Source organism: Tachyglossus aculeatus, chromosome 21 (assembly GCF_015852505.1).
Source record: "Tachyglossus aculeatus isolate mTacAcu1 chromosome 21, mTacAcu1.pri, whole genome shotgun sequence".
Taxonomy (NCBI): Eukaryota; Metazoa; Chordata; class Mammalia; order Monotremata; family Tachyglossidae; genus Tachyglossus; species Tachyglossus aculeatus.
Window position 1 is genome coordinate 55,278,413 of NC_052086.1, and position 12,562 is coordinate 55,290,974.

The 12,562-nt window shown below is 47.0% G+C and overlaps 1 protein-coding gene across 2 annotated transcripts in view; it reads left to right on the forward strand.

Annotated features, from left to right (window-relative positions):
- COPS3 (COP9 signalosome subunit 3) overlaps positions 1-12,279 on the forward strand; it is a 40,543-nt gene extending 28,264 nt beyond the window's left edge. Inside the window, exons 7-12 of one of the 2 annotated variants that reach the window (XM_038763782.1) lie at positions 2,100-2,240; positions 5,656-5,829; positions 6,399-6,485; positions 9,675-9,788; positions 11,355-11,435; positions 12,005-12,279. In XM_038763782.1, the coding sequence (XP_038619710.1) occupies positions 2,100-2,240; positions 5,656-5,829; positions 6,399-6,485; positions 9,675-9,788; positions 11,355-11,435; positions 12,005-12,058 (651 nt within the window). In that variant the 3' untranslated portion in view covers positions 12,059-12,279. Of the gene's footprint in view, positions 1-2,099; positions 2,241-5,655; positions 5,830-6,398; positions 6,486-7,463; positions 7,518-9,674; positions 9,789-11,354; positions 11,436-12,004 lie in introns of those variants that run through there. The other variant, XM_038763784.1, reaches the window with a different exon arrangement.
- The last annotated feature ends 283 nt before the right edge of the window (positions 12,280-12,562 follow it).

Below are 12,562 nucleotides of genomic sequence, written 5' to 3' on the forward strand. Positions count from 1 at the left end.
AGGGGCAGAGATGGAGATCTGGGTGTCATCAGCGTAGAGATGATAGTTGAAGCCGTGGGAGCGAATGAGGTCACCAAGGGAGTGCGTGTAGATCGAGAACAGAAGGGGACCAAGCCACCTTGGACTTCCCAAGCACTTAGTCCAGTGGTCTGCACACAGTAAGCCCTCAATAAATACGATTGAATGAATGAATGAACGAGTAGGATTTATTCCCCATTTTACAGTTGCGGGACCTGAGGCGCGGAGAAGGGAAGCGACTTGCCCAAGGTCACACCGCAGACGTGTGGCAGAGCCTGGGAGCAGAACCTGGGTTCCGTGGCTCCCCAGCCCACTTGCCCACTCTGCTTCTCTAGTCCTCCTCCCTTTCGTTCGGAAGATGTCGATGGTGGCTTTTTGGGGAACGTTGTGGCATTTCCTCGGCATGCCGTAAGTTGAGGAAGAGGATGTGCAGGGGCCTGAACAGGACATCTCAGCCAGGGTGCCGTCAGATCGGCTAGTTGTTACCATCTTTCTTGGCTCAGACGGCACCGGTGACATCATAAAATGTCGGTGTGAAAGCTGTGTCTTCACCCACTGGCCGATGAACTATTCTTGGAGCGGTGGAATGTGGGTTGAGGAGATATTGGAAGTGTTGTTTCCATCTCTTTATGGTTCCTTTCGTGTCTCTGTTGGCAGGCAGTTATTTCTACTCTTCAGGGGTGCGGTGAGGACGGCCGTTGTTCAGGAAAGCCCTTGGTAGGGTCTGCCTCGCCTTGAAGCTCCTTAGCCTTGGTTTATTTCTTAACTAATTTCGCAAGTAGGATCTCTGATGGTTAGGGTCTTGGCGCCGCAGGATGGTGTTGACGTGATGCTCTCGGGGCCATTCACATTAAATCAGGTCTAACGACGACTGCCTTACTGGACCTCCTCCAGGAGGCCTTCCCAGACTGAGCCCCTTCCTTCCTCTCCCCCTCGCCCCCCTCTCCATCCCCCCATCTTACCTCCCTCCCTTCCCCACAGCACCTGTATATATGTTTGTACAGATTTTTTCACTCTATTTATTTATTTATTTAATTTATTTGTACATATCTATTCTATTTATTTTATTTTGTTAGTATGTTTGGTTTCGTTCTCTGTCTCCTCCTTTTAGACTGGGAGCCCACTGTTGGGTAGGGACTGTCTCTATACGTTGCCAATTTGTACTTCCCAAGCGCTTAGTACAGTGCCCTGCACATAGTAAGCGCTCAATAAATACGATTGATGATGAAGACTGCCAGCAGAACCCAGAGCCTCGCCGTTTGCTTGGTTGGCATTGCTCCCTCTTCTCTTAGTAAAGCGCTCAATAAATGCCATCGACGATGATGGGCGGTGATGACAGCCATTCATAGGTCCCATTGGTAGAGGCAATCAATCAATCAATCAATCGTATTTATTGAGCGCTTACTATGTGCAGAGCACTGGACTAAGCGCTTGGGAAGTACAAGTTGACAACATATAGAGACGGTCCCTACCCAACAGTGGGCTCACAGTCTAAAAGGGGAAGAAAACAGTCATGGTTTCTTACCCTGAGGCTACTTCACGTCAGCTTGCTGTGGGCAGGGAACGTGTCTGTTGATTGTATCTGTGTATCGTACTCTCCCAAGCACTTAGGACAGTGCTCTGCACACAGTAAGCGCTCAATAAATACAACTGAACGATTGAATGTATGCACTCACATCTGCATCGACATACACGCTTATCCAATTTCAGTAAGTATGAATTGTGCACTTTGGTTTTGTTCTCTGTCTCCCCCTTTTAGACTGTGAGCCCACTGTTGGGTAGGGACTGTCTCTATATGTTGCCAATTTGTACTTCCCAAGCGCTTAGTACAGTGCTGTGCACATAGTAAGCGCTCAATAAATACGATTGATGATGATGATGATGATGATGCACTTATTTTTCGAAAGCCCCGTCAAATATGATTTAGAAGTGTTGGACTGATTTTTGTGACGATCGGATCCTTTGGTTATGGGTTCTCAAACTGAGTTTTATATCGTGATTAAGATGCTTTTGATGCTTCTGGTTATTTCTGATGCCGAGCCCGTATCAGTCTGTTCTTATAACGTTTTTGTTTTATTCAGGCTATTACGACTCCGGCCATGGCAGTCAGTCATATTATGTTGGAATCATATAAAAAATATATTCTAGTTTCTTTGATATTACTCGGCAAAGTTCAACAGCTACCGAAGTACACTTCACAAATTGTGGGTAGATTTATTAAGGTGAGTCTTTATTTTGCTATTCTTTTCTCATTAAGAAAATGCATTTCTCCTCATCTGTCAAAATGTAGCACTAGATCAATCAATCAGTCGTATTTATTGAGCGCTTACTGTGTGCAGAGCACTGTACTAAGCGCTTGGGAAGTACAAGTTGGCAACATATAGAGGCGGTCCCTACCCAACAGTGGGCTCACAGTCTAGAAGGGGTATTTGTTAAGTGCTTACTATGCGCCAAGCACTGTTCTAAGTGCTGGGGAACATACAAGGTAATCAGGTTGTCCCACGTGGGGGTCACAGTCTTAATCCCCATTTGACAGATGAGGTAGCTGAGGAACAGAGAAGTAAAGTGACTTGCCCAAAGTCGCACAGCAGACAAGCAGCATGGCTCAGTGGGAAGAGCCCGCGCTTTGGAGTCAGAGGTCATGGGTTCAAATCCCGGCTACGCCAATTGTCAGCTGTGTGACTTCGGGCAAGTCACTTCACTTCTCTGTTCCTCAGCTACCTCATCTGTCAAATGGGGATTAAGACTGCGAGCCCCCCGTGGGACAACCTGATCACCTTGTATCCCCCCAGTGCTTAGAACAGTGCTTTGCACATAGTAAGCGCTTAACAAATACCATCATTATTATTATTAAGTGGCGGAGCTGGGATTAGAGAAGCAGTGTGGCTCAGTGGAAGAAGCCCAGGCTTTGGAGCCAGAGGTCATGGGTTCAAATCCCGGCTCCACCACTTGTCAACTGTGTGACTTTGGGCAAGTCACTTAACTTCTCTGGGCCTCAGTTCCCTCATTTGTGAAATGGGGATGAAGACTGTGAGCCCCCCGTGGGACAACCTGATCACCTTGTAAATTCCCCAGCGCTTAGAACAGTGCTCTGCACATAGTAAGCGCTTAATAAATGCCATTATTATTATTATTATTATTCTTAGAACCCGCGACCTCTGGACTCCCAAGCCTGGACTCTTCCCACTGAGCCACGCTGCTTCTCTTCTGTATCAGACTCTCCCAAACACTTAGTATAGTGCGCTGCATCCAATAAGTGCCCCAATTCCACTGATTGATTGATATGTACCTAAGTGCTGTGAGGTTAGGGGGGACATCAAAGTGTTTAAGGGGCACAGACCCAAGCTCACGGGCAACACAGAAAGGAGGGCAAACAGGGGAACTGGGGGCTTCGTTGTTCTTGGAGAACAACAAACCGATCAGTGGTATTTATTGAGCACTTAGTGTGTGCAGAGCACTGCACTAAGTGCTAGGGAGAGTACAGCCCAGCAGAGTTGGTAGACGTGTTCCCTGCCCATAACGAGCTTTCAGTCAAGAGGGCATATGATTTTAACAGCGCGAATGTCACTAGCATCTCTCGCCTCAACTCAACCCGTCGGTTCTCAAAAGCACCGACGTAAGCCGATGTAAATAATAATAATAATAATAGCATTTATTAAGCGCTTACTATGTGCCAAGCACAGTTCTCAGCGCCGGGGAGGTTACAGGGTGATGAGGTTGTCCCACGGGGGGCTCGCAGTCTTAACCCCCATTTTCCAGATGAGGGAACTGAGGCCCAGAGACGTGAAGAGACTTGCCCAAAGCCACCCAGCTGACAAGTGGCGGAGCCGGGATTTGAACCCGTGACCTCCAGAGCCCGGGCTCTTTCCACCGAGCCACGCTGCTTCTCTAATAACATCAGTAACAGATCTGTATGGTGGGATTGCATCCTCGTGTATGTTTGGCCGCTCTTCTGCAAGTGGGGTCCCCTCTTAATCAATCAGTCGTATTTATTGAGCGCTTACTGTGTGCAGAGCACTGTACTAAGCGCCTGGGAAGTACAAGCGGGCAACATATAGAGACAGTCCCTAGGGGCTCACAGTCTAGAAGACGTCCCGGGACTCTGCTAATGAGACTCAGCGGGTCGCAGTGAGGTGGGGATAATGGCCCGGCCCCGGAAAGGCCCTCCTGGCCGATAAGCTGATGTCGGGGTTCCTGAGCCCCTGTGAAGGCTACCTCAGCGCCAGAAGGGCTAACAACGGTCTCTGTCGGCCTCTCTCATGCTCAATCCCGATTTTCTCATCCTAAAATCGAGGTTTAGTCCTCAGCTCTCTTCCCTGTTCTCCCTCCTGCGGTGGGCTGCACGGTCCAGTGAAAACTGCCAGTCAGTCGTATTTACTGAGCGCTTACCGAGTGCAGAGGACTGTACTAAGTGCTTGGGAGAGTACAGCAGAGGCCTTCCCAGACTGAGCCCCTTCCTTCCTCTCCCCCTCATCCCCGTCTCCATCCCCCTCATCTTACCTCCTTCCCTTCCCCACAGCACCTGTATGTGTGTATATATGTTTGTACGTATTTATTACTCTATTAATTTTACTCGTACATATCTAGTCTATTTATTTTATTTTGTTAGTATGTTTGGTTTTGTTGTCTGTCTCCCCCTTTAAGACTGTGAGCCCACTGTTGGGTAGGGACCGTCTCTAGCTGTTGCCAACTTGTACTTCCCAAGCACTTAGTCCAGTGCTCTGCACACAGTAAGCGCTCAATAAATACGATTGATTGGTTGATTGATATAATAGGCCCATTCCCTGCCCACAGTGAGCTTACAGTCTAGAGGGGGGAGACGGAATACGATTGATTGATTGATTGATATAGTAGGCCCATTCCCTGCCCACAGTGAGCTTACAGTCTAGAGGGGGAGACGGACATTAATATAAATAAATCAAGTACGGATATTTACGTAAGTGCGGTGGGGCTGGGAGCGGGGATGAATAAAGGAAACAAGCCAGGGCAACGTGGAATGGAGTTGCAGAAAATCAATCAATCAATCGTATTTATTGAGCACTTACAGTGTGCAGAGCCTGTACTAAGCGCTTGGGAAGGACAAGTTGGCAACATATAGAGACGGTCCCTACCCAACAGTGGGCTCACAGTCTAAAAGGGGGAGACAGAGAACAAAACCAAATATACTAACAAAATAAAATAAATAGAATAGATATGCACAAGTAAAATAAATAATTAAATAAATAGAGTAATAAATATGTACAATAATATGTACAAATATATATATATATATATATATAAGTAAAAGAGGGCTTAGTCCAGGAAGACCTCTTGGAGGAGATGTCACTAAGGCTGTGAAAATGGGGAGAGTAATTTCTGTCGGTTAGGAGGAGGGAGGACACGGGCGAGTGGTCGGCAGTGAGATAGATGAGATGGGGGTACAGTGCGACTCCAGGTAGTCTGTTAGGTGCCACTAATAATTTATAGTAGGCTGGTAGTAATATTGAGGGAATGCGGCCACTCGTGACAAATTAAAATGGAACTAAATGTATATGTAGGCACACTGTGTAATATAGGGTCAGATTCCTTTGTAAACTGTCCTTTACGCATTCAGTACACTGTATTTTGTTCTTTCTTTTTTGTCCTTTCTAATTGCAGCCTCTTAGCAATGCTTACCATGAATTAGCACAAGTTTATTCAACTAATAACCCTTCAGAACTCCGAAATCTGGTGAACAAACATAATGAAACATTCACCAGAGATAATAATATGGGTCTGGTTAAGCAGTGTTTGTCATCTCTGTATAAAAAGAATATCCAAAGGCTAACAAAGGTAAGATTTTTTTTTTCTCCCCCTTTCTAATTGCTATCTAGATCAGGGTTGTCGAGTTGCAAGCCAGATTGCGAGTGAATGAGTTTCTACCTTGTGAAAACTACATTTTTGACGTAGTAGTGTAATTTTAGCTGTTTTATATTTTTCTACCAGCTACTTCAAAGTATGTAAGTTTCACTCTTGGCTCCATATTAGCGTGTTTAATTAAGAAGGGTAGATATAGCCCACAAAATAGACGTGGGCCGTAGAAGTTGTAATATGCTAAGATCTAAATGTGCACGTTTTAAAAAAAAGTTGTGATTTGGAGTACCGATGGAATTCTGTTAAAGGAGTATGTCAGTCTTCAGCCTTTGGAAGAGAGCCATGGAATTCAAAATATGGAACTTATAAAATTTACGTTTTGTTTTTCGCCCCGGTCGAAAGAAAAGCCTATGATAGCGTTTTTTATTCAAGAAACAAGCCGCACCTTTCAATGATACATCTTAACTAATTGAGGTCGCATCACCAGCGATGCAGAGGACGGCACGAGTCGTTTTCGATTTTGCCCACGTGCTCTTTTTGAATTTCAGACTTTTTTAACCCTGTCATTACAAGATATGGCGAGTCGTGTGCAGTTATCAGGACCTCAGGAGGCAGAAAAATACGTCCTTCACATGGTAAGCGGGGCCTTGGCGTCCCTCGGTCACTGAGACACGTTCAGTGGAATAAAGATGAGCTCCTTACGGGGTTTCTTTAGATTGTTATAGTGGCGAAACTGTAGTGATCTTCAAAGCAGTGAAGCAAGCCTTGTTCAGCTTCCTATGACCCTGGGTTCCCCCAATCCAATTGGGTCATCAGCAACATGTACTGAGCACCTAATTGTGCACGGAGCAGCTTTCTGGAAGTCACAGATACTTGCTGACATCCTTGAGGAGCACACAGTCTGATGAGTCAAGGCAGCCGTGCGTGCCTTGACTCGCCCTTGATTAGCCGATGTCCCTGCGATGGTTTTAGCCTCGGGACTGGGGCGTTCAGCAGCTGTTGGCACCCCTGGAGGTATCGTACCAAGCGTTGGGGTAGAGAAGCTAATCAGAACACAACCCTTGTCCCATGTGGGGCTCATGGCCCTAATCCCCACTTTACAGATGAGGTAACCGAGGCACAGAGAAGTTAAGTGACCCGCCACAGGTCACAGAGCAGACAAGTGGCAGCGCTGGGACTAGAACCCAGGTCCCGAGCACTGACCGGTGCCATTCAGCGGCAGAACTGGAGCCAACTCCGGTGGGCTTGGAGACTTGTAGAATGAAAACTGAACCACTCAACGTTTTCCCGATGGGAAGAGACCCCACTCTCTCTCCCCCCACCCGTTCAAGGAAGGACCCGGAAGACCAGGTCTGAGCTAATTCTCAGGTATCCAGAGAAAACAGGATCAGGTTTGAGGCTGCTGTGAGCCTCCCTAATAGAGGGCAAGCAAGTGCTCGGTTTCCTGAATATGATGTCTTTCGGTCGGAAAGGGGTACGGACGCAGACTAAAGCTTTTTCAACCTTGTTTCATGCGTTTTGCAGTGTCCGACCCTTTTTCTGACCGCTACCAGTGGTCATTAGCACCTCAGGGGAACCCATTTTTAAATAGTTATAACCGGTACCTTTTGCAGCGCTGGTGGACTTCGGAAAAGGCGTTGCTTGGCGATCCCGTCATGTAGCTTGAAGTAAGTTCTAGAAGGCCTTCCAGCTGTGAAATGATGTCCCCCGTTCTTCCACCGTGTTTTATCCAAATCGCCGTATAAGACATCATATTCTGGCAGCAATACCTGGTTTTGACTCTGCACTTAATGGGTGCCAAAATCACCGTGGTCATTCTGCTAAAATTAATCCGACAAGGGAACACCAGTTCATTTCACAAAGCCCCCAAATGAGATTGACATTTAAATACGATAGCTTCAAATATCCCACTTCCAGGTTTCCTTCTAGAAAGGCTTCTACTTTGCCCCCCACAGCCTCGGTATGTCAGAGCGAAATAGGTCACCTTGGTAGCACCTTCGGAGAAATGTTTTGGGATTTAAAGCTTTCCGAGAAGAAAGTCAGAACTGGCCATCAAGGCCTTGGCTAGTGTGATTAGTCGAAAAGACAAGTCAACATGGGGTAAAACCGGTGTTCATTTGAAGTAAAAAAAAAAAAAATCCAAATCCACATCGGCTCTTAGCAGCACGTTGACCATCAAGGCCTTGGCTAGTGTGATTAGTTGAAAAGACAAGTCAACATGAGGTAAAACCAGTGTTCATTTGATGTAAAAAAAAAAAAATAAATAAATCCAAATCCACACCGGCTCTTGGCAGCACGAAGAAGAGCGCCTTATTTTCAATCCAGTGAAAGAGGAATTTACAGAGAATGGGTGAAGGCTCTTTGAGTTCATGCAGGCATGCATTTTGGCCGGGTCATCTTGCGCTCAGGTGCCTTTCTGACACCCACTCGGCTGTCAGCTACTCCAGGGGATTCTTCAGGGGATATTTTCTCTCTGTCTCTCCCCCTCTCTCCCCCTCTCTCCCCCTCTCTCCCCCTCTCTCCCCCTCTCTCCCCCCCTCTCTCCCCCTCTCTCCCCCTCTCTCCCCCTCTCTCCCCCTCTCTCCCCCTCTCTCCCCCCCTCTCCCCCCCTCTCCCCCCCTCTCCCCCCCTCTCTCCCCCTCTCTCCCCCTCTCTTCCCCTCTCTCCCCCTCTCTCCCCCTCTCTCCCCCTCTCTCCCCCCTCTCTCCCCCTCTCTCCCCCTCTCCCTCCCTCCCTCCCTCTCCCTCTCCCCCTCTCTCCCTCTATCTCCCGCTCTCCCTCTCTTTCCCTCTCTCCCTCTCTTTCCCTTTCTCTCCCTCTCTGTCCCTCTCTTTCCCTCTTCCCTCTCTCCCTCTCTTTCCCTCTCTCCCTCTCTTTCCCTCCGTCCCTCTCTCTCCCTTTCTCTCCCTCTCTTTCCCTCTCTGTCCCTCTCTTTCCCCCTCTCTCCCCCTCTCTCCTCCTCTCTCCCTCTCTTTCCATCTTTCCCTCTCTTTCCCTCTCTTTCCCTTTCTCTCCCTCTCTCTTCCTCTCTTTCTGGCTCTCCCCCTCTCCCCCCCTCTCTCCCCCTCTCTCCCCCTCTCTCCCCCTCTCTCCCCCTCTCTCCCCCTCTCTCCCCCTCTCTCCCCCTCTCTCCCCCTCTCTCCCCCTCTCTCCCCCTCTCTCTCTCTCTCTCCCCCTCTCTCCCCCTCTCTCCCCCTCTCTCCCCCTCTCTCCCTCTCCCTCTTTCCCTCTTTCCCTCTCTCTCTCTCTCTCCCCCTCTCTCCCCCTCTCTCCCCCTCTCTCCCCCTCTCTCCCTCTCTCTCCCTCTCTTTCCATCTTTCCCTCTCCCTCTCTCCCTCTCTTTCCCTTTCTCTCCCTCTCTCTCCCTCTCTGTCCCTCTCTTTCCCTCTCTTTCCCTCTCTCCCTCTCTTTCCCTCTCTCCCTCTCTTTCCCTCTCTCCCTCTTTCCCTTTCTCACCTTCTCTCTCCCTCTCTCTCCCTCTCTCTGCCTTTCTCTCCCCCCCACCCCTCACACCCCAGACAGCAACAGTAAAAAGCTGGTGCTTAGAGGAGCCCGAATTGCTTTCTAGCAAGCAGATACATCGATGGCTGATTCCAAGGGAGGTACCAGGGGCCTGTGGCTGCACAAATGTTACCCAGAACTGCCTGGACCTCCCTGCAGTCACCGCTTTGGCGTGTAGTGTTAATCCACCCGGTGGAGATGTCGAATCAAAGCGAAAAATCCTCTCCAAAAACCCTTGCCTCTTGTAGAAGTTGCATCAGGGACCGTCGGGCCCCGCGTTCCGGAATTAGGCTTTCTCGGATAAACTGTGATTCCTCTTCCAGATAGAAGATGGTGAAATCTTTGCCAGTATTAATCAGAAGGATGGTATGGTCAGTTTCCATGATAACCCTGAAAAATATAACAACCCGGCTATGCTTCATAACATTGATCAGGAGGTAAGTGCGTGCGCGCTGGATTTTAGACTGTAAACGTGCCGTGGGCAGGCAGTGTGTTTGCCAATTCTGTTGGAATGGCCTCTCCCAAGTGCTTATTACAGTTCTCCGTACATAGTAAATGCTCAATCAATCAGTCAATCGTATTTATTGAGCGCCTACTTTGTGCAGAGAACTGTACTAAGCGCTTGGGCAGTACAAGTCAGCATATAGAGACGGTCCCTACCCAACAGTGGGCTCACAGTCTAGTAAATATCACCGATGATTGATGGCGGTTGCACTGTTGCAGCATGGCCTAGTCGCAGGAGCGGGGGCTTGGGAGTCAGAGGATGTAGGTTCCACCACTTGTCTACTGTGTGACCTTGGGCAAGCCACTTAACTTCTCTGTGCCTCAGTTACCTGATACGTGAAACGGGGATTAAGACTGTGAGCCCCACATGGGACAACCTGATTACCCTGCATTTACCCCAGCAATAGAACAGTGCTTGGCACATAGTAAGCCCTTAACAAATACTTTTATTATTGTTGTTATTATGATGTTTTTAAATCGATAACTAAATATCCGAAGTCTTCCCTGACTCCAGCTTCCTCTGTGCCGCCTTTTTCTCTGCTTTGCTTCGGCCCCAGTGATGCTAATGTCGTCAGGGTTTCTGGCCTCAATGACCGGATTAACCACACGTTAATTTAGCTCTTTAAATCGGTACAGCGCCCGTAGTTGCTGACGTTTCAGACTGGGTGGTGGTTGCTTTCTGAAAGGCATTGGAAGGAAACAATCCCCAATCAATCAATCAATCGTATTTATTGAGCGCTTACTATGTGCAGAGCACTGTACTAAGCGCTTGGGAAGTACAAATTGGCAACATATATTGGCAACATAGGGCAAGTCACCTAACTTCTCTGTGACTCAGTTTCCTCAGTTAAGACTGGGATCCCCACGGGGGACAGGGTCTGCATCACAACCTGATTATCTTGTACTCACCCCAGCGCTTAGTACAGTGCCTGGTACATCGTAAGTGCTTAACAAATACCATTTAAAAAATAGGCTTGAATTATGTGGAGGGGGGAGGAGGGAATGGAGCGGTACACATTTTCCTTTCTGCTTAAATCCAAATAAGAAGCTGTGGGCCCTAAGCCTATTTCCCTCCCCCCACCCACAGTCCATTGCCCACTGTTGGGTAGGGACCGTCTCTATATGTTGCCAACTTGTACTTCCCAAGCGCTTAGTACAGTGCTCTGCACACAGTAAGCGCTCAATAAATACGATTGATTGATTGATAGTAGGCAAAATTTGATTTACACATTTTCCTTTCTGCTTAAATCCAAAGAAGAAGCTGTGGGCCCTAAGCCTATCTCTCTCCCTCCACCCACAATCCATTGCCTTTTAGGCAGTAGGCAATATTTGATTGATTTACACATTTTCCTTTCTGCTTAAATCCAAATAAGAAGCTGCGGGCCCTAAGCCTATCTCTCTCCCTCCACCCGCAATCCATTGCCTTTTAGGTAGTAGGCAAAATTTGATTGATTTAAGCCATGTTTCTTTTCATCACATTAAATATTCATGTATTTTAGATGCTGAAATGTATAGAGCTTGATGAGCGGCTGAAAGCCATGGATCAAGAAATCACAGTGAATCCTCAGTTTGTGCAGAAGGTATTTGCTTTGTGTTTTGATTTATCGGCTAGGAGACCATTGTGTTTTTCTGCTACAAGAGGAACCGTATTGCCTTCTCTGCCAATTGCTGCAATGAAAAATAAGGACGTTGACTTGAAATATTAGCGCCCTTCTGTGCTGTCATGTCCTGTGTGAAACGAAATAATTCAAGCTTTGGGAACTGTGTCAGTTCTTTAGATGTTAATATTTGGCAGGGGACTGGAGGCTTTCATTTCTGGAGTGTACAGAATGAATCCCAGTTGTAAAGAAAGTGACATTTATGTAAATGCTTTGGACCAGAAAAGAAATAATCCAAGGAAGGGGTGTGTGTTTTGCGCGTGTGTTGGGGTGGGGAAACAAGAGATGTAGGGGGGAAAGTTAAAGGATGTTCCCTGTAACATGAGGATTGATGTTGAGGCCGCATGAGACAAATCTTCCAGTGTCTTACCGCGACTGTCAGGGAGAGAATGCCGGGCTGGACGGATCATTGGTCTGACTTAGTAAATGCTATTTCTTATATTCTTTTAGTTGGGGAGAAAAAAAGTAACTCTTCCTTTTCCCTTTTACAGAGTATGGGGTCACAAGAAGATGATTCAGGAAGCAAACCATCCAGTTATTCTTGAAACTAACATTATTGGTTATTTTGTGCTTTAAAACAAAAGCTAAAAAGAACCACCGCTTTCTGGATTGGCCACTGGAAAGTTTTAGGAAAGCAGAGAGGACTGTGACTTGTTTCACCCGGACATTAAGAAATTAAAATTTTGTTTTGTCATCATCAGGCCCATAAGCTTTCAAAACTATTCCCTCTGCAGAGAAAGGAAAAAAAAAAATCTAAAATTTTAAAGTCTGTTGTGGATTTATTTATCTTCAGATTAACATCAATAAGGCATTAAATAATCTACCTTTTGTTTTAAATGGCTTGAATGTTACTGTGTTCCTGCAGCATTTTTTTTTCTTTCTGCAAAGGATTTCAAAGATGCGTTTTTGTTGAGAACGAAGGGAGGGTACAGGTTATTATTTGAAAGCTCTTTCTCTGTCTCCTTAAAACTGGTGTTTGGTTTATTAAAAAAATACGGGTTTGCCTAGAGGGAAATGTTATTTAAGGATTTAACTTTCTTTGTAGACTT